The sequence below is a fragment of the Squalius cephalus genome, assembly GCF_949319135.1.
Source record: "Squalius cephalus genome assembly, chromosome: 21".
Taxonomy (NCBI): Eukaryota; Metazoa; Chordata; class Actinopteri; order Cypriniformes; family Leuciscidae; genus Squalius; species Squalius cephalus.
The window spans coordinates 905,191-926,715 of NC_137142.1; the positions used below are offsets into that span (position 1 = coordinate 905,191).

A 21,525-nucleotide genomic window follows, 5' to 3' on the forward strand; every position below is an offset into this window, starting at 1 on the left:
GAGGCGGCTCATCCGAGCGATAAACACACACACACCAGCGTACATGAGGCGGCTCATCCGAGCGATAAACACACACACACAAGCGTACATGAGGCGGCTCATCCATGCGATAAACACACACCAGCGTACATGAGGCGGCTCATCCGAGTGATAAACACACACACACACACCAGCGTACATGAGGCGGCTCATCCGAGTGATAAACACACACACACACACCAGCGTACATGAGGCGGCTCATCCGAGCGATAAACACACACACACCAGCGTACATGAGGCGGCTCATCCGAGCGATAAACACACACACACCAGCGTACATGAGGCGGCTCATCCGAGCGATAAACACACACACACCAGCGTACATGAGGCGGCTCATCCGAGCGATAAACACACACACACAAGCGTACATGAGGCGGCTCATCCGAGTGATAAACACACACACACACACACGTACATGAGGCGGCTCATCCGAGCGATAAACACACACACACCAGCGTACATGAGGCGGCTCATCCGAGCGATAAACACACACACACAAGCGTACATGAGGCGGCTCATCCGAGTGATAAACACACACACACACACACGTACATGAGGCGGCTCATCCGAGCGATAAACACACACACACCAGCGTACATGAGGCGGCTCATCCATGCGATAAACACACAGACACACACCATTTATACAAAACTGATTGGGACACTTTGAGCTGATCATGTTCTGCTGAAGTGTGTTTTCTTTAATTGCTAATGCTCTTTTTACACACAGACTGAACACAATGAAGCATTGCTTGGTGATTGGTTGAGCTAAACTGGTATTATCTAATTGTGTAGTTAAATTTAACAGCTGACAGATATTCAACATAATTCATGTGTGAGACAGTCTAACAGAAGGACGGACAAAACCAGTCAAATATCAACTGAGTTCTGCTCATATTATATTACCATTTTCTAAACTATAGCGAATAAACTGATAATGTGAGAAATGTTGAAGGAGTCTGAATACATTTTGGTTTGACCATTTCATAGCATTTAACATGATATATTTTGAATTAGCATCAGCATTGCCCTGTTCAAAGCAAGTGTCAGAACATCGAAGACTAATGAGCATCATATTAATGTGAGACTAATGTGCATCTCATTAGTTTGGTCTCTGACCTGACGGCGTCTTTACTGGAGGACTGGACGATCTCGGTGGCTGTCGGGACCCCGACCCGTTTAAAGGTGATTCCCTGAAGGAGGTGAACAAGATTTAACGATTAAAAGAACATAATTTGTTAGACTGACACCATATTAAGAGTCTTTGACTACTATGTACTAACATTTAAATTAATAATTTGATCCAGTGCACATTGTGTACATTCATGTTTTTACATCGTACTTACATTAAAAAAAAATACTTGCAGCTGTGATTAATTTCTCTAATGACATCTAAAATTAAACTGCTAACCCCTTACACACACATAACCAGCAAACCAGTCCTAGCCTGACCCGTATCCACCTCGAAATCAGCATACGCGTTTTACAACACAACATCAACACAATAAGAACATTGTGCATAACTAACTCTGATGCAAGTACATAGTAGTTAAAGGTTATATCAGCGATTTCAGGCCCAAACATAAATGATCACATTCATCTAATCTTTCCTAACGATCCGCTGGCTGCCCGCCCATAAGCAGGCCGTCAAAAAACGCGTCAGCGGAGCGTTAGGAAAGATTAGATGAATGTGATCATTTATGTTTGGGCCTTTTTTGGCCCTGAAATCACTGATACAACCTTTAAAGACATCTAATATAAAGTGAGACCATTTATTTACACCTCACAACTTTAGGAAGGCTTGTCATAAACACTGTTATATTAAAACAAACAAAATAATTCGATTTAAAACTTGCGGAGGGTCTGTGGGAAATTAAGCATTTAGAATTATTTCTTCACTGTTTTTAAAATTCAGAAAGTTAAAGCTGCAGTCCGTAGTTTTTCCTCTTTGTCGCCATCTCTGTTCGCAATCTGCAATTGCAGTTATTCGCGGAATGATCAGCTTGACGTGGGTTGTGCCTCGGCACAGCGCGGATGAATCCGATGTTTTGAGGAGAGTGTGCGGCTGTCAGTCGCCGCCGGTGTGGATCCTGGCATTCACAATCACAGATTCTACTTTATGGAAGTATGACCAGCATAAGAATTTTCACCGGAAAATCTGAAAATCTGAACAAGTAACATCCAGTTTTGTTCTGACCAACTAAGGGGAAAAAGCATTGCAGTAAATCGCACTGATTAAATCTAACGATCGCTTATATCATGTCAAACCGTGCAAATTATACTTTGATCTCAAATTGTTAATGTTAACAACATCAGCATTGTGTGACTACATTTAATGCCTCCCGATATTATCCTTGTTTTCACATGAGCCGGTTGCAGTCTCTTTATTTCTGTAGCCACTCCGAAGTCTGATGTCACTGGAGATTGTCGTTTGAACCTTTCTGGATCCGCCTTCAAATTTATAAGTTTAATTATATCAAGTGCTGTGAGAAAAGGCTACAAATCTCCAACATCCTCACACTCATCGCCTACTAGCCGAGACTCTTCTTTATGAGTACAGATGTGACTTTATGTGGACAGATGTGACTGTATGTGGACAGATGTGACTGTATGTGGACAGATGTGACTGTATGTGGACAGATGTGACTGTATGTGGACAGATGTGACTGTATGTGGACAGATGTGACTGTATGTGGACAGATGTGACTTTATGTGGACAGATGTGACTGTATGTGGACAGATGTGACTGTATGTGGACAGATGTGACTGTATGTGGACAGATGTGACTGTATGTGGACAGATGTGACTGTATGTGGACAGATGTGACTGTATGTGGACAGATGTGACTGTATGTGGACAGATGTGACTGTATGTGACTGTATGTGGACAGATGTGACTGTATGTGGACAGATGTGACTGTATGTGGACAGATGTGACTGTATGTGGACAGATGTGACTATGTGGACAGATGTGACTATGTGGACAGATGTGACTATGTGGACAGATGTGACTGTATGTGGACAGATGTGACTGTATGTGGACAGATGTGACTGTATGTGGACAGATGTGACTGTATGTGGACAGATGTGACTGTATGTGGACAGATGTGACTGTATGTGGACAGATGTGACTGTATGTGGACAGATGTGACTGTATGTGGACAGATGTGACTGTATGTGGACAGATGTGACTGTATGTGGACAGATGTGACTGTATGTGGACAGATGTGACTGTATGTGGACAGATGTGACTGTATGTGGACAGATGTGACTGTATGTGGACAGATGTGACTGTATGTGGACAGATGTGACTGTATGTGGACAGATGTGACTTTATGTGGACAGATGTGACTGTATGTGGACAGATGTGACTGTATGTGGACAGATGTGACTGTATGTGGACAGATGTGACTTTATGTGGACAGATGTGACTTTATGTGGACAGATGTGACTGTATGTGGACAGATGTGACGTTATGTGGACAGATGTGACTGTATGTGGACAGATGTGACTGTATGTGGACAGATGTGACTTTATGTGGACAGATGTGACTGTATGTGGACAGATGTGACTGTATGTGGACAGATGTGACTGTATGTGGACAGATGTGACTTTATGTGGACAGATGTGACTTTATGTGGACAGATGTGACTGTATGTGGACAGATGTGACTATGTGGACAGATGTGACTATGTGGACAGATGTGACTGTATGTGGACAGATGTGACTGTATGTGGACAGATGTGACTGTATGTGGACAGATGTGACTGTATGTGGACAGATGTGACTTTATGTGGACAGATGTGACTGTATGTGGACAGATGTGACTGTATGTGGACAGATGTGACTATGTGGACAGATGTGACTTTATGTGGACAGATGTGACTATGTGGACAGATGTGACTATGTGGACAGATGTGACTATGTGGACAGATGTGACTGTATGTGGACAGATGTGACTATGTGGACAGATGTGACTATGTGGACAGATGTGACTATGTGGACAGATGTGACTATGTGGACAGATGTGACTATGTGGACAGATGTGACTGTATGTGGACAGATGTGACGTAAAGACATTTCTCGCAAAGACTCGAATTTCCAGCGGAAATACAGCAGTACAACTGGAGTTAAAAACATTATTACAAGCTTACCGTTTTGAATCGAGCTACGGTAAGCAGAGAGTTTTGAACACTGGCTGGTTATGTACTTGCTCTAAAATTTATTTTGAATAATTTTCAACCGAAAAAAGTTACGGACTGCAGCTTTAAAAAAAAGAAAGAAAAAAAAAAGTTAAATTTTCATGCCTGTCTGATCACAAATTACATTAACTGGTTAATGTGGGTTAACCAACAAACAAATTCATGTAGAGGATTAGCGCCTCTAATAGTGTTGTGGTCTCACCGCTTTCTGCTCCACGTACAGGAGCTGGTTCTCCTCCTTGCGCTGGTAGAAGCAGATGCACACGCCCGTTCTCCCGGCTCTGCCAGTGCGGCCCGACCGGTGGATATACGACTCCACGTCCTGCGTGTGCAGATCACGCTCGTTACAACAGGAGAATTAAATACTAAACACATCATTACAAACTACAGAGCAAAGAATCCATCAACAGGGTCTACTGATGGCAGCGGGTAACGAAACAAGTAAACGTGCGCTGAAATACGAAAGAAAAAAACAAACATCCAAAAGCATTAAAAGATCCAACGCAGCTTACAGGCCCGTTCTAGACAACAACAACAACAACTATAAAGACAATTAAAACTATAAACAATAGTGCTGTTTATTATAAGTTTTGTTTTCAGTTTTGTCATGTGTCTCATTAAAGCAGGATGGATTATGATTCTATTATTCACCAGCTAAAAAAAAAACTAAAATCATGCTTAAGATTCCGAGGACATCATTCCTCTGTGCCGTTATCATTGTGGTGTGGGCTGATTAAAAAAACTATAACTATTATTTTTAGAATGATCATTTATAGTATGATCGGGCCTTAAAGATATGAAGTATATTTCTGCACTATAAACTGAAGTGATGTTGAACAGAACGGCTGGCGTACGTTTGGCGGCGAGCACTGGATGACCAGGTCCACCTCGGGGATGTCCAGGCCGCGCGCCGCCACATTGGTGGCCACCAGCACCTCGAACGTGCCGCTCCTGAAGCCCTTCAGCGTGATCTCCCTCTGCTTCTGGGCGATGTCTCCGTGCAGCGTCTGCGCACTCTGAAACACACAACCCAGAGTCACACACCAGCAGATGCAGGCGCACAGGTGTGTGTCAGGTGTGCTGTTACAGGTGTGTGTCAGGTCAGGGGTGCTGTTACAGGTGTGTCGTTACAAGTGTGTGTCAGGTCAGGGGTGCTGTTACAGGTGTGTCGTTACAAGTGTGTGTCAGGTGTGTCGTTACAGGTGTGCTGTTACGTGTGTGCTGTTACGTGTGCGTCAGGTGTGTCGTTACAGGTGTGCTGTTACGTGTGTGCTGTTACGTGTGCGTCAGGTGTGTCGTTACAGGTGTGCTGTTACGTGTGTGCTGTTACGTGTGCGTCAGGTGTGTCGTTACAGGTGTGTGTCAGGGGTGCTGTTACAGGTGTGGCGTTACAAGTGTGTGTCAGGTGTGTCGTTACAGGTGTGCTGTTACGTGTGTGCTGTTACGTGTGCGTCAGGTGTGTCGTTACAGGTGTGTGTCAGGGGTGCTGTTACAGGTGTGTCGTTACAAGTGTGTGTCAGGTGTGCTGTTACGTGTGCGTCAGGTGTGTCATTATGAGTGTGTGTCGGGTGTGTCGTTACAGGTGTGTGTCAGGTGTGTTGTTATGAGTGTGTGTCGGGTGTGCTGTTACAGGTGTGTCGTTACAAGTGTGTGTCTGGTGTGCTGTTACGTGTGCGTCAGAGGTGTCGTTACAAGTGTGTGTCGGGTGTGTCGTTACAGGTGTGTCAGGTGTCGTTACAGGTGTGTGTCAGGTGTGTCATTATGAGTGTGTGTCGTTACAGGTGTGTGTCAGGTGTGCTGTTACGTGTGCGTCAGAGGTGTCGTTACAAGTGTGTCAGGTGTCGTTACAAGTGTGTCGTTACAGGTGTGTTATAGGTGTGTTGTTACAAGTGTGTGTCAGGTGTGCTGTTACGTGTGCGTCAGAGGTGTCGTTACAGGTGTGTCAGGTGTCCTTACAGGTGTGTGTCAGGTGTGTCATTATGAGTGTGTGTCGTTACAGGTGTGTGTCAGGTGTGCTGTTACGTGTGCGTCAGAGGTGTCGTTACAAGTGTGTCAGGTGTCGTTACAAGTGTGTCGTTACAGGTGTGTTATAGGTGTGTTGTTACAAGTGTGTGTCAGGTGTTTCACTGGTGTTTTACATGCGTCTCACAGGTGTGTTATAAGTGTTACAGGTTTGTCAGATGTGTTATAGGCGTGTTACAGATTTGTCATTAGTGTGTTACAGATTTGTCAGTGTGTTACCGGCGTGTCACAGTTGTGTTAGCGTTCTGTGCTGCGGGCGCACCTGTTTGATGGACGTGCTCATGGAGAGCTCGGTGGCCTCTCTCTTGGTCTCACAGAAGACGATGGTTCGGCCGTGGCTGCCGCTGTACACCTGGATGACATCACCGATGACCGACGCCCGCTGAGACCAGTGACACGCGATCGCCAGGTGCTGCGCGACAGACAACAAGTGCTTTAAACAGCAGATATGGGGGACTTGACTTTTAAAAACAATTATGCTTTTTCAGATATTTCCTTCTGTCTAGTGTGTAATAAAGCTGTTTGTGAATGTAAAAAGTATGGTCTCAAAGTTTCAGAGATCAAAGTGCAGATAAATGGAGTGAAAGAATCGATTCTGAACTGAAACGAGTAGTCAGTAATGCAGTCTAACTTCCTGCTGAACCAGTGTATGTTTGTAGCTAATTTGCATAATGCCAGCCTCTGGTATTGATTGGCTGATAGAGGTTACGACAGAGAGGTTACTTCGTCTCAAAATTACAAATTGAAACTTTTGTTATTTTCCAAACATTACTTTAAAACCTACGGAGCCCCTAAAGGGACCTTTGCAAAAATACAAACATACAGACTTTCACGTGCTCATGCGGTAGTTTCTCTTAAGCACGTGAAAGTCTGTATATTTGTATTTTTGCAAAGGTCCCTTTAGGGGCTCCGTAAAAACCAATGACCTTCGCACACCTAAAAATATACAAGTAGGTGCATAAGACAAAGGTTGATATATACATTTATTTATATATACACATTATATATTTATGTATATACAGTATAATAAAATAAATTTCACTTTCACTTATTCTCCTCCTAAAAACACTGGTGCATCTTTTAAAATCCGGTCAAGGAAAATATTGAATTTAAATGTGCAGAAAATAAAAGATCACAATGTTCTTCATGCTCAGTCTCACAGTGAGAAAGACATTATTGCAACACCAAGTGTTAATTATCATTCTGGCAACAGCTTCATTCGTCCTGTGAGCACTGCACCCTTTTCTGCTGGAAAAACATCAGACGAGAGAGAAAGAGTGACTGTTGCAGTTTCACACCGTCCCATCAGAGTGTGTGTGTGTGTGTGTGTGTGTGTGTGTGTGTGTGTGTGTGTGTGTGTGTGTGTGTGTGTGTGTGTTTAACGCCACCTAGAGGAGGAAACCTGCACTGACTTTACAGAGCGCAAGTCTTCAGGGTTTACACTCTTCAAATCTCATTACAAATGTTGCGACAGATTTAAAGCATCAGTGTTTTTAGGCATTAATAAAATTAAGTGTTTTTTATAGCAGCTCCATGTTTTCTCTCTATATAGGTTTTGATTTCAGAATTATCTTTGTATCTGACGTTGTTTACCTAATAAATACTGACATTTGGTCACATCATTGTCAAAAGCTGTTTTGACAAAATATGTCCCAGATTTTCCTTTAAAATCCTCCCGAGAAACTCCCACATTCTGACCAAAGAGCTCACGATGAGCGGAGATCATGTGTTCACGGTTACCTCGACTGTGGTGGCGGCTTTCTGGGTCTTCTTCCCGATGAGATCCACATGGATGAACTGGGAGCGCATGTATTTCTTGGCCACGTCGTAAACCCACGAGGGACACGTGGCTGAGAACAGCAGCGTCTGCGGTTTCTCCTCCGCATCTGAGAGGAAAAGTCCAGAAATACTGTTTACAAATGCAAAGCCACTTTCTGAAACGTTCAGTCATAAGAGGCTTTGGCACCGGATAGCTCTAGGAACTCAGTTACAGGAACGAGCCACCAGGGTGTTCAAAACCGATTATGTTTATCAGTGGCTGTGTATCAAGCAGGGACAGATTTGAGTGAATTTTTGTTTTGTGATTTCACCGGAACGAATAGAGTCTCCTCAATGGATTGAAGCGCGTGTCCGAGTGAAGACTGTGTGCGAGCCACAAAAGAACAGTATCCGCTGATCGCAGCGGCAACGAGCACTTTGATCACTTGATTAAAACAACACATTTCAGCGCTAGATCGCCTCTTATTTAACAAACGAACGAAACAAATACTTTGCTAGTTAACTGGAGATGTTTTATTTAATTGTATTGGTACATTCATGCCGCGAGATGTTTCAAAAGTGGTGGGGACATCATGTCCCACCCGCAGATTACGCCTGTGATGACGAGACACGAGGAGAACTGGACGAAGAACTGTCCGACACGCGCAGCTCTCACTGCAGATGATGGACCCCAGGGCCACTGAAAGCTCCTCACGGGGACCGCTCTCTCACTGTATTACTGCGGAACGGGAAATGAGAAGCTGCGTTTTGCAAACACGCCCCATTTATGAAATAAATAAAATTGATAATGAGATAATTAAGCTATATATCATATGCTGGAGTATTTTTGGAGTTTAAGATTAAAAGAAAAAATAACAAGAACCGTGCAGAACCGAAAACCCTGATACGAACCGAACCGTGGGTTTCGTGAACCATGCCACCCCTAATTTTGACACACTGATACGTTATTATACAGAACTATTATGCATAAAAGTAGACAGTAATGAAGAGTTATTAGCGTATGCCGTGTGTTTGATGTCCAGTGTTGCTGAGCAGAAACACAATCATGTTTCTCTTGGTCTCCTCAAAGATGTGTTGGATTTTCTCCTCAGCGTAAAGATTAAGAGCTTCATCTATCACGGTTTCACATGTTCATAGAGTTAGTTTCTGGAGTAAATATAGGCTATAATCTGTGTTTAGCTTTTTTAAAATGGCGGTGCTGGTGTTTCACGTGCGTTCGGCCAATCAGCGAACACTAACGTCACGGATAGTTCCTATAGCGCTGGTTTAGACCGACTCTGGAGGAGGAGTCAATTAGTTCCTCCTAAAGAGCTCCTAGAACTAAAATCGTTCCTAGATCCTGCGGTGCGAACACGCCGACATCCGGGAACTTCCGGCAATAGTTCTAGGAAGGATGAAGAGGTTCCTCCGGTGCGAGAGCTCCTATAAATCAGTCTGAGGTCTAACCCTTACCTTTGTTATAGGAGGCAGACAGGATCTCCTCGACCTGCTCAGCGAAGCCCATGTCCAGCATCTGGTCCACCTCGTCCAGAACCACGTGTCTGAGCTGAGACAGGTCCAGCTTGTTGTTCTGCAGATGGTCTTTGATCCGGCCCGGCGTTCCCACCAGTATGTCGATGCCGTTGCGGATCGCTTCCACTGAGGCACCACAATTCAGTTATTAAATGAGCCAACTGAGCCATGTACACCTCAACTATACATGTCTCCTTCATTGGTCATGCAGTTGCAGTCACTAGTGTGTTATGATGATCAGACTCCTACCTTGCGGGTTGTAAGAGCTTCCTCCGTAGAAACACGTAACAGACAGTTTCCTCGTGACGTCCTTGAAGTCTTTGGTCACTTGAATGGCGAGCTCTCGAGTCGGTGCGAGAACCAGAACCTGCCGAGACACATTCATCCGGTCACAACTCTCTCTCAGCAGAACCAAACCTCCCGATCCGAAGGCTTTGGCTTAAACACGCGAGCAATCGTTTTGTAGAAAAACAAACCGTACCAAAATACGGAAGCTTGTCTCCGCCACACAGCGAAAAATAAAAAACGTAATTGCAACTTTTTCTCACAATTGCGAGTTAAGTCAGAATTGTGAGATATAAACTTTTTCTCAGAATTGCATGTTTATATCAAGCAATTCTGACTTTATAACACGCAATTGTGATATAAAAAGTTGCAATTATCTTTTAAAATGTTTTATTCTGCGGCGGAAACAAGCCTCCATACCTAACAAACATCTGAATGAACATTAAACAGGCAGGAAAGATAAGTGCAAACAGCATTTGAAAATCCCACAATGCACCACATGAGGTCAGAATGCGACCAAGGTTTAAACTGGTAATGTAAAAATCAGGATTTTAAAGATGGAATGAACACAAATCTAAACGTGTCAATAAATCAGAGTTTGACTTGAGCAATGATACTGAGAAACCTGTGACTCTGCACTCTCTTTATGTGACTAATCAAAAGTAAACAAGCGTGATCATGTGATCATCTCAGATCCTGCCGGAAAACATCATTAGTTCATGTAGCTCCAATAATTTTATTTTTTTGTTACAGAATATTTTATATGAAAGAAAAGTTGGCCTAATTCGACGATTTAAGGAATCTTTAACTGGTTCCAAGTAGAGGCTACATTTAGTAAACGATTTTGAGAAAAGTGCTATCCTTGTTTTCTGCAGTTAAAGTAAAAATAAAGCAGTTGTCCACAGTAGGGCTGCACGATATTGGAAAACAAATTACATTGTGATATTTTTTCCCCAACGATATATATTGCGATATTGCGTGCCATCAATCCAGGCTAAAGTCAATAATTAGCCTACCATTCCATGATATTAATAATTTCACTAAGCAAGCTTCATTACAAGTGACAAAAAGGCCACTTAATATTTTATTCCAAAATTAGAACATATTTCTGTCAGAATTCGAAAAAAATATTTCTGTCAAAAAATCGTATTCTCTCTCTCTCTGTGTCTCTATGTTTTCGGTGCTGATGCAGTGACGCGTTCATGTAAACGGCACTTAAAAGCTGTCACAAAGAAACAGCAAAAGTAATGATTATGAATATGTAAAATATTACAATGAGACATTTTAATTGTTTATTAATAAAAAAGTGTTTTCTGTAAAGATTGAAGTTGACGATCTTCATCTTCGGAGAGAAATGCACTTTTCATACGGATTACATTATTTTGTTTTGAATGGTTCTGTTTAAAAGTAGAGATTTCTCTAGATAATAGATATATTTATATATTTTTTTAGGTGTGTGAGGCGAGTAGGCTACCTTATACGCTGAGTTTCGGTTCACGGATTCTGGCGCTGGCGCCTCCGTGTCGTGATTATGTCTGCTATATTTACTTTTTATTTATTAAATCCAGGAAACTGGATGATGAAACACTGATCAAAAATAAGATACAATTAATACAAAACGAAATTCGCTTTAAAGAAAGGCTTTGTGCTTTCTGTTTGAGGTCTCTGTGAAAGTTTTAAAGCAGTCTTTTAGTGCCACTTTCATAACGGTCGTGTCCGTAATGGAGAACTGTCACGTAACATTGTTTTTTCCTCATAAATGCGAACACGAAAAATAAAATACTTTTTAAAAAAGACTTTATAACACTCCAGCAAAGTACCTCTTTTTGGTCAACATCCTCCTTTTTGTAGACGAAATAAGTCCCAAATAGCTGATTTTGACTTTCTTTTTGGTGCGAAATAATTGTATTTTTTTTGTGGCGGATCCTCTTCGTCGCCCATTTTTAGCTATAGGATGCCAGTGAGTGTTGGCTGTGAGCGGTGAGCAGCGGCACAGCGAACCAATCACTGTGCAAGCACGCGAAACGTGCAAGTCACCCCAGCAAAAAGCCATACAACAAACTCATGTTTACTGTGTGCTACCCTGGTGCTACCGTTCTCTTAATACACCATGAGTGCTACTACCCTTCACATTGCATGTTCCGGCAATGTGACTATTGCTCATTCGCACATCGCGATGTCGATGTTAAAACAGAATATCGTTCAGCCCTAGTCCACAGTGTTTGTATTTGTAATCAGACAGAGATAATCAGCCAATATGTGTCCGGCACAGTGTATTTCATGGCATGTACAGCCCTCGTTTGCAGCAGGACCCATAATGCACTGCTGTGCTGCTGTGTGTGGTGTGAGCGAGACCTTGGGCGCTCGGCCTCTCCGGCGGTCCTCCATGTCAGACTGCAGCTTCTCCACCAGAGGAACCGCGAACGAGAAGGTCTTCCCGGTGCCGGTCCTGGCCTGGCCGATCAGATCCTTCCCATCATACACGGAGTTGAAGGTCTTCACCTGGATGTCGAACAGGTATGAGACTCCGCGCGCTGAAGGAAACACACACACACACATATACATCACCACATCTTCAGTGTATTCAGTGTTACATCGCTGATGCTGGAAGATAAGCTGATTATAATGCAGTCAAGCTCGTTTCAGACACTCACTCAGCATTAATGCTAACATCACACGCGTGTCTCTCAGAAGCTGCTGGAGCTGGAAGTGGACATCCATTTACTTTACACAGAAACATCCTCACTTTAATAGGGGGAAATTAAATATACGCTGGTGTGCGCTGTGAGTGTGTGAGTGTGTGATTAGCGTTACGCTGTGAGTGTGTGATTAGCATTAGCGTTACCCTGCAGCAGTTTGATGGTGTTGGGAGAGATCCTGAAGTTGGAAAAAGCTCCTTCTTTCTGCTCTGGGGTTTCCTGAGGAAACAAGCACATCCGTCAGCAAACACACACACACTCAGCATCACCACACACACACACTGAGCATCAGCAGACACACACACACTCAGCATCAGCAGACACACACACTGAGCATCAGCAGACACACACACTGAGCATCACCACACACACACACACTGAGCATCAGCAGACACACACACACTGAGCATCACCACACACACACACACACACACACACACACACTGAGCATCAGCAGACACACACACACACTGAGCATCACCACACACATACACACACACTGAGCATCAGCAGACACACACACACTGAGCATCACCACACACACACACACACACACACACACACACAGAGCATCACCACACACACACACACACTGAGTATCACCTCACACACACACAGCACATCAGCAGAGACACACACACACACACTGAGCATCAGCAAACAGACGCGCGCACACACAGACACTCAGCATCACCACACACACACACACCAGGGATGGAAATTAGCACCCGCCACCAGCCAAATGCGGGTGATTGTGTTGTGGCGGGTAAACTCGCTTCACCTACCGGCCACCGTGGCGGGTAAATAAAGATAGCATACTGTTTCACACGGACACTTTTAGAGGAGGCACGCCTTCATAAAAAAATGTGGCGTTACATCACAGGCGTTAAGAGCTGGTTAAGAGGTCTGCAGAGAAAACATCTTTGCATTGACTTAACATTGAAATCTCTCGTGCCTGACGCGCTATTCGCCTCCGGTGTGAACGCACCATTAGACGGTGGAGGGTTTTTAAGATTTCCACTCTGGAGGGTGGTTTCACTTTTTTGCGTTTTTAAGCCCCAAAAACGCCGTCGCCGTCTAAACGAAAGGCACATCTGATAAAATATTTGTACGTTTTCACCCGCGAGCGTTCTCGTGTAAACACTAAACAGGGCCTAAAACTGGAAGCCATAAAAGACCACGAATCATCCAAATGCCACATCCAGGTAAAAAAGAGAAATATATATATATAAGAGAGGAAGAGAAAATGTCATTATTTCATTGAGACTTGAGATTAAATAAACTGCTTAAGTATTATAGATCTTGTAGTATTAATTTTCACATGCAGTTACACATTGTCGGTTAAACAAAATCACTCCAAACATTGAGTGGCTGGTAGATTTTGAAATCCACCAGCCACTGAAAAAAAGTTAATTTCCATCCCTGACACACACACACACACTGAGCATCAGCAGACACACACACACACACTGAGCATCAGCAGACACACACACACACACACTGAGCATCAGCAGACACACACACACACACCAAGCATCACCACACACACACTGAGCATCAGCAGACACACACACACACACACACACACACACCAAGCATCACCACACACACACTGAGCATCACCACACACACACACAGCACATCAGCAGAGACACACACACACACACACAGAGCATCAGCGGAGTAGTAGCCGTGAACGCACTGTGTCGCGGTCGCTGTCCGAGTCCTCGCTGGACGGTGTGTGTATGTGTGCTGGATCTGCCGGTGTCTCGGGCGTGTGTGTGTTCGTCAGGGTCTCGGTCGCTGCGCTGCCGTTCTCTGCTTTCGCCTTCTTCTTCTTCTTCTGTGGAGATTAACACACGTCAGCCAGAGACATTTATTACACAGTATAAACACACAAAGAAGGACATCGCCACTCTCTCACAATCCACACCTTATAACTCACAACAGAGTTTATATCTGACAGATCTGAGATAAACAAAAGTCTGAATTGTGAGATATAAACTCATAAATTGCAAGAATTCAGAATTGCAAAAATTGAGAAAAGACAGAATTACGAGAAAAATGGTCAGAATTGTGAGAAACAACTGCAAGAAAAGTCAAAATTGCGAGAAAAGGTGAGAATTGCGAGAAAAGTGAGAATTGCGAGAAAAGTGAGAATTGCGAGAAAAAGTGAGAATTGCGAAAAAAAGTCAGAATTGTGGAAAAATTGAGAATTGCGAGAAAAAGTGAGAATTGCGAGAAATTGAGAATTGCGAGAAAAAGTGAGAATTGCGAAAAAAAGTGAGAATTGCGAGAAATTGAGAATTGCGAGAAAAAGTGAGAATTGCGGAAAAAAGTGAGAATTGCGAAAAAAAGTGAGAATTGCGAGAAAAAGTGAGAATTTCGAAAAAGTGAGAATTGCGAGAAAAAGTGAGAATTGCGAGAAAAAGTGAGAATTGCGGAAAAAAGTGAGAATTGCGAGAAAAAGTGAGAATTGCGGAAAAAAGTGAGAATTGCGAGAAAAAGTGAGAATTGCGAGAAAGTGAGAATTGCGAGAAAGTGAGAATTGCGAGAAAAAGTGAGAATTGCGAAAAAATTGAGAATTGCGAGAAAAAGTGAGAATTGCGAGAAAAAGTGAGAATTGCGGAAAAAAGTGAGAATTGCGAGAAAAAGTGAGAATTGCGAGAAAGTGAGAATTGCGAGAAAAAGTGAGAATTGCGAAAAAAATTGAGAATTGCGAGAAAAAGTGAGAATTGCGAGAAAAAGTGAGAATTTCGAAAAAGTGAGAATTGCGAGAAAAAGTGAGAATTGCGAGAAATTGAGAATTGCGAGAAAAAGTGAGAATTGCGGAAAAAAGTGAGAATTGCGAGAAAGTGAGAATTGCGAGAAAAAGTGAGAATTGCGAGAAAAAGTCAGAATTGCGAGAAAAAGTCAGAATTACTAGAGAACCTCAAAATTGTAAGCAACTCAACGGCGAGAAAAAGTGCGAATTGCGATGAAAAGTGAGAATATGGATGAACTGAACGCTACCTTGATGTGGAGTGTGTCCGCGTTCCCGTTCTCATCCGGAGTCTCCGTGACACTCTTCTCAGACTTCCTCTTTTTAGGAGCCGGTGACTCGCACTCTTCTGCCTCTGCCAACACCTTCTCTTTCATCTTCTTCTTCTTCTTCTGGAGAGAGATAAAGAAAGTGACTGAGGCTCCTCTCGTCTTTATGATAAAGCTCATCTAAACACCTTTTTATTAGCTTTCTTTCCTTTTATACATTACGCTTGCAAACTGTACAGAGATGACATTAATGATAAACAACTGTATACAGGGCTCGACATTAACGCTTGTCCGGGACAAGTGGATTTTTTGAAGGGACAAGTAAAAGAGAATTGTACTTGACCGGACAAGTAGCCTGATTAAACGTCAATAACAAAAAAAATAACTAGGGAATCACTAAAATGAGAGAATGATTCTGATTGTATTATATTTATTGTAAGTTGCGATGGATAGTGGATAATAAATGTATTACTGACGGTAACAAGGTTGCGCTGTTGAGGCTCGCGCAGCCCCTCGAGGAGAAACCCAAACAAATGTAAACTCAGTTTAAACTCAGTTAACAACACACTGCCAGTGCCAACATTCAGAATGTGTTTTAATATTTTTAACATGATACAGTTTAGCAACCTCACACGACGAGTGCTGTTTTCTTGAGTACCATCACGACTGAAAATGTGGCACTGCTTTTGATACAACAGTTCAATAAACAGTTCAAATTAAGTCACTTACATTTTAGACACAATATTGACTGATTTTGTTCTGTTTCAGCCGCGAAAATAGTTCCAAACAAAGATCACAGCAGAACCGTAACGCATCTCACAGCAACACTTACTGTGTTTTCATTACTGAATGATTCAGCGTTTTAAACAAATTGGCCGAGTCAAAGATTCAATGACCCATTCATAAACATCTGTCTCATTCTTGAATGAATCAGCCTTTTGAACGAATCATTTGAATGAATGACTCAATGACTCGCTCATTAAGACGGTCGCCTGGCGCCTCCTACTGGCGGTTTACTTTCATGTTTAAAAGTATCATTCTTTCCAGCGTTACTTATTTGTATATTCAAAAATATTTAAAACAATCTCATAACATTTAACACTAGAACTCCCAAGGCGGTCATTTTGACCGTTTTTAAATTTTACAATGTAATAACTTTGTTAAAATAAAATAAATGTGGCTGTAGGACTCTGACTTTTCCTAAACATGTGTATATTTTATTCTGACACTGTTATTTTATTAAAATCATAAAACACACAACAGTTCTGACTATTTCTACCTAGAACAACCATAACGGTCATTTTGACCGCACGCGTTATAGATATCATAAGTCCGCTACATTGCAAGTTTCGCGGAGGGACTTCATCATACGACTGGCGAGTGAACTTCACTCCGACCACATGGAATCAAAAGCCATACAACTGGAGGAACTGCAGACAAAATAAAACCAAGGAGATGTATCAAATGTCACAACGTGTGTGGGAGCTGCACGAGAAAGGCGGTGTTTACCTGTGTGGTATGTGCGTAAGCGTCAGGTATGTTTGCGCCGTTCAAATGGGCAGTTAACCTGATTTTGTTCGTTAATATTTTTTGTTCACTGAAACTAATCGTTCTGAAGCAGTTTGTTTTCTTGTTTAGCTAATGTTCATGTTTTTTTCTTAGCCTGTTTGTGTGTGTAGGCTACATTTTCACATTCAATTAAAATTGTGTGTCCTGTTTATCATTACCTATCATTGTAGATCCATTTATTTTTAGATTTTGTATTGATTATTGAACTTATTTACAAACAGAGCTGTACTAACTTTATGAAGCTTTGACGTTTCCTAACTTTACGTGTCTATTCACGTGGTGAGTGCGGTGAAAAAAAATATTATTTTGATGCAAAATGTTCCTCAAATAGAGGCAGCACCTGTCGGGGCAATCTTTCTTTTGTGCTTGTTTTAAGGGCTATGACGACAGGAATTAAAAGCTTCATTGGAAAAGAGAAGGTTAACATGTACAATAGATATTACATGACGAAAATGACGTTCAGTACGGCCATATGAACGTCAAAGTATGAACGGTCAGAATGACCGCTATGGTCGTTCTAGTAGTTATGGAATTCCGGTAGTTCTAGTGTTAATGCAGTTGTACATTTTCAGGGTAAATGATTTAATTTAACAACAGCCCTATATTATCTTATTAGGAATTCTAATTTAATTTATTTATCAAATTAAAAAATAAAATTTATAATAAAATTAAAAAAAAATTAATTAAAACGAAAGATGAAGCATACATTTAATAAGATTAGGGGGGGAAATGCTCTTTAAAGGTGCAGATATGACAATATGCAGATTTAAATATATCAGAGCTGATAGAACACAGATGAGGATATTTCTTCAGAATAAATTATATTTACAACACACACACGCACACACACACACACAAAAATTCCGGACAAGCAACTTTTTTACTTGGACAAGTGAATGACAGATTTACTTGTCCAAAGGACAAGCACATGAAAAGGCTTAATGTCGAGCCCTGGTATACAATACACACAATATATATGAACAATATGTTCAATGTCATACAGGAGAAGAAAAGAAAAAGTTAACAATGATTTGTTAAAAAAAAAAAAACGAAGGAAAAATAGGAGAAGACAGAAAAAAAAGTGCAAGATATTATTTTGTTCATCAGTTAGTGTACAAATTAAAGAAATTACAAATTGAGGTTGTTTTACTTGCTGTCTTATTTACTGAAGATGAAATATTGTTACGGTACATTTTAAATTCTTTTTAAAAAAACAAGAAAAACTGGTTTGATGTTGATGAAGTCACATTTATGAATATACAATCTGCCAATAAAATAAATTACATTTATCACAAAGCAAGCTTTTGTTTTTAGTGGGTCAAAATCAAAGTATCCAAAAAATAATGTCTTTAAAAGTTCATTATTAAAAAAAAGTTAATTATAAAAGTTCAAAAAATGTCTTTAAAAAATAATGTCTTTAAAAAATGATTTTATATTTAATCATAAAATATTTAACAGGGTAAAATGTATTTATTATTATGAAAGACACTTCCTTTACTTTCTTAGTGAGAAAACGTTTTTGTACTTTTTTTTTTAATTATTCCAGTAAAATATTGCAGGAGATACAGAAATAATATCTTCAAGACAAAGCTGTCTAACTTTATTATTTCCACCTGTGTTTTCTGAAGAGTTCCTCTTGGTTCAGGAAGAGTAGTGGTTGCAGTAGAAGGGTGAATGCACTTTTAAAAGCATACAGATTTCTGTTTTTATCGCTCCCATAACTCTGACAAACTCTTTTATGGAAACTGGCATACTGTATCCTGTGTGCACGTCACATGATGCGCGAGGACGAACCTGATTGGCTCTCGTGTCTGATGCTCTCACATCTTCACCGCACTGTGTCTGATGTGCTTCATGTACATTCACTGATCAATGTTTACATGCGAATAAAAGCCTAAATTAAGACTTGGGTTAAACCTCTCCATTCACGTGGATTTATTTAACCATCTCCTTATGAAAGATATTTGAACGTAGATCTAATTCATATCTGATTCTGTCGGAATCGCCAGATGTGTCGTTAGCATGTCGGCTCACTAGCAAAACACACACACGTGTTACTCATGTTCCTGATGCTCACACGTGATCAGTGCCGCACGTCACAGCACTTTAACACACGTGAGCCCACATGTACACTGTCTGGATCGGAATAAGACACTTTAACACTACAGTAGCAGTAACAGGACTGCTGTGATCTAACGAGAGGTTGTCAGTCCGGTGATGAAGTGATGTGAACGCGCGTTTGTTTGCGTCATCAGCATCCGCGCGAGTCTCTCAGTTAAAGCGCGCGAGTGTGAGATTATCTGGAGATTACACGTGTCTAACTGACCTTCAGCAGCAGCAGGCCGTTCTCCACCTCCTCCATCTGTGTGCAGGGCTCGGCTTCAGGCAGGGTCTGCGACGGCATCTCCGGTGTTGAGGCGCAGATGGACATGTGCGACCGGACTCAATCACACACGCGAAAGGGAAGGAACCGGAAGCGACACGCGCGCATGCGCAGAGAGGACGTGCGCATCGACATGCGGAACTCGAGTGGGCGGGGCTGGGTTTACAGGGAACAGCATGTGATGCCTAGTAATGAGAGGAACTTATTAAATGTGCGTATGGAAGTAAAATAGAATAGCCGCTGATGAAAATGATTAAAAGTAAAACCGCAAACGACTGAGGCGATCGGTAGAAAAAAGGCGATGACCAATCAGAAGACACTTCCGCGGTGTATTTGACCTATCAGAAGGAGGCTTAGTGACAGGCCCCGCCCTCGGCAGATTAAGCTTGTTCATTTCTTGTCTAGAGTTTTAATGCGAGGCTTTAACAGTGCCACGCTGTACGGAGCGCCAGACGCGTCAAAACTCAAACGTTGCATTTTAAATTAAATTGTTAAGAGCACAACCCGCCGTAGCACACTTCTAAAATACACTTCTACAATAAAATCTAATATAGAAATATTTATAAATCTTATATACAATCTCTTCAAAATCTTATGTGTGTATCTGTGTGTGTATATACATTAAAAAACTGGTTATTTTTTACCCCAACAATTGGGTTACACATAGCTATTGGGTCACTATGTTGGGTTATTTTTAACCCAACATTATTAAGCAAGTAGATAGAGATAGATAGATAGATAGATAGATAGATAGATAGATAGATAGATAGATATACACACACACACAAATATTATATAAACACAAACTTTTATGTTAGATGTGCTTAATCAATTTGACAGCACTATTTAAATTACACAAAATATTGGTTTGCTTTCCACCAAACCCTATTATAACATGTGGACTATACGGGACGTGTCGCATCGGATCATTCTGTGACACTTTTGCATCTTTTTAAAGCTTGATGCCAGTCGCTATTCACTGCCATTATACGGTTTAGGGTTAAAAATCGTTAAGGTGAAAAAGAAAGATGTGCATTAGAACCAGGGTGAGTAAACGATGACCCGAACGCCACGTCGAGCTCGAAGCGGTTAAAGACGTCCGTCCAGCGAGTGTTTACATTGGAAAAAAAATGGAAAAGTAGTGCAATGGAAAAACACGTTCTGTGTGAACCGCTTAAACTGCAAGGGGAAAAGAAAGATTAATGTGATTGTGACAGATGTGAATTTATATGTGCGTCAGGTTTTTCCCCAAGAAACACTTCCGTACAGTATTGTCCTGTGCGTCCAAAGGTTACGAACACATATATATATAACATCTCACTCCAACCCATAATGCTCCGTGTCAACGGTGGCTTCGGCCAGGTGGTGTTTATAGCAGAGGGGGCGGAGCTTCAGATTCTAGAGCATCTGATTGGACAGAAGATGTGATGAGAAGCTGAAGTCACGGTGATGTCATAAAAATTCCTGATCCTTTTAGCGGAAGTGAGAGACTGTAAGTTTTGAATGCTTGTATCTCATTAATGCGGATTTCGTCATTGTTTTGGAGCACACCAGTTCATTAATAACCTTAAAGCGCAACTCTCGCCAAAATGCAACCTGGGCTCTTTTTGTTAATCTACCCGAGGCAAACTTTCGTTTAAAAGCATAATTAGAATGGAAACGCCACTTTTAAGTTTGACCATATTTTTGTTTTAGGTTAAATGCCTTGTGAATGGGAGTGAATGGGGCACGACTATGATAGCATCAAAAATGGCTATTTTAAAACACTAATGCGGCTCGACACAACATGAACCTGTGCTGAAGTGTCACCAGCGGCTCTACACATGAACTCCAGCACTGAGAACAGTGTGTGTGTACACAGAGTTTACTAAAGAGAAAGATTTTGATCAGCTCACTGTGTTTCCGTCCGCCGGCATTTCATCAGTCAAAACTAGTCGATCTCCGTAACGGAGGAGAGTAAAGATGGAAAGCTCCTAAAGCTTAGTTCAATATAAATTCACGGATAAT

General features: G+C 41.7%; 1 protein-coding gene across 4 annotated transcripts in view; it reads right to left on the bottom strand.

Moving 5' to 3' along the window:
- ddx21 (DEAD (Asp-Glu-Ala-Asp) box helicase 21) overlaps positions 1 to 19,643 on the bottom strand; it is a 27,235-nt gene extending 7,592 nt beyond the window's left edge. The window contains exons 1-12 of one of the 4 annotated variants that reach the window (XM_079855456.1): positions 19,462 to 19,643; positions 15,549 to 15,689; positions 14,239 to 14,379; positions 12,683 to 12,755; positions 12,193 to 12,371; positions 9,802 to 9,919; positions 9,493 to 9,678; positions 8,002 to 8,147; positions 6,524 to 6,673; positions 5,094 to 5,255; positions 4,442 to 4,561; positions 1,158 to 1,231 (exon numbers count right to left, since the gene is read on the bottom strand). In XM_079855456.1, the coding sequence (XP_079711582.1) occupies positions 1,158 to 1,231; positions 4,442 to 4,561; positions 5,094 to 5,255; positions 6,524 to 6,673; positions 8,002 to 8,147; positions 9,493 to 9,678; positions 9,802 to 9,919; positions 12,193 to 12,371; positions 12,683 to 12,755; positions 14,239 to 14,379; positions 15,549 to 15,689; positions 19,462 to 19,566 (1,595 nt within the window). In that variant the 5' untranslated portion in view covers positions 19,567 to 19,643. The remainder of the gene's footprint in view (positions 1 to 1,157; positions 1,232 to 4,441; positions 4,562 to 5,093; positions 5,256 to 6,523; positions 6,674 to 8,001; positions 8,148 to 9,492; positions 9,679 to 9,801; positions 9,920 to 12,192; positions 12,372 to 12,682; positions 12,756 to 14,238; positions 14,380 to 15,548; positions 15,690 to 19,461) is intronic. The other 3 variants (XM_079855459.1, XM_079855458.1, XM_079855457.1) reach the window with 3 other exon arrangements.
- Between the last annotated feature and the right edge of the window lie 1,882 nt (positions 19,644 to 21,525).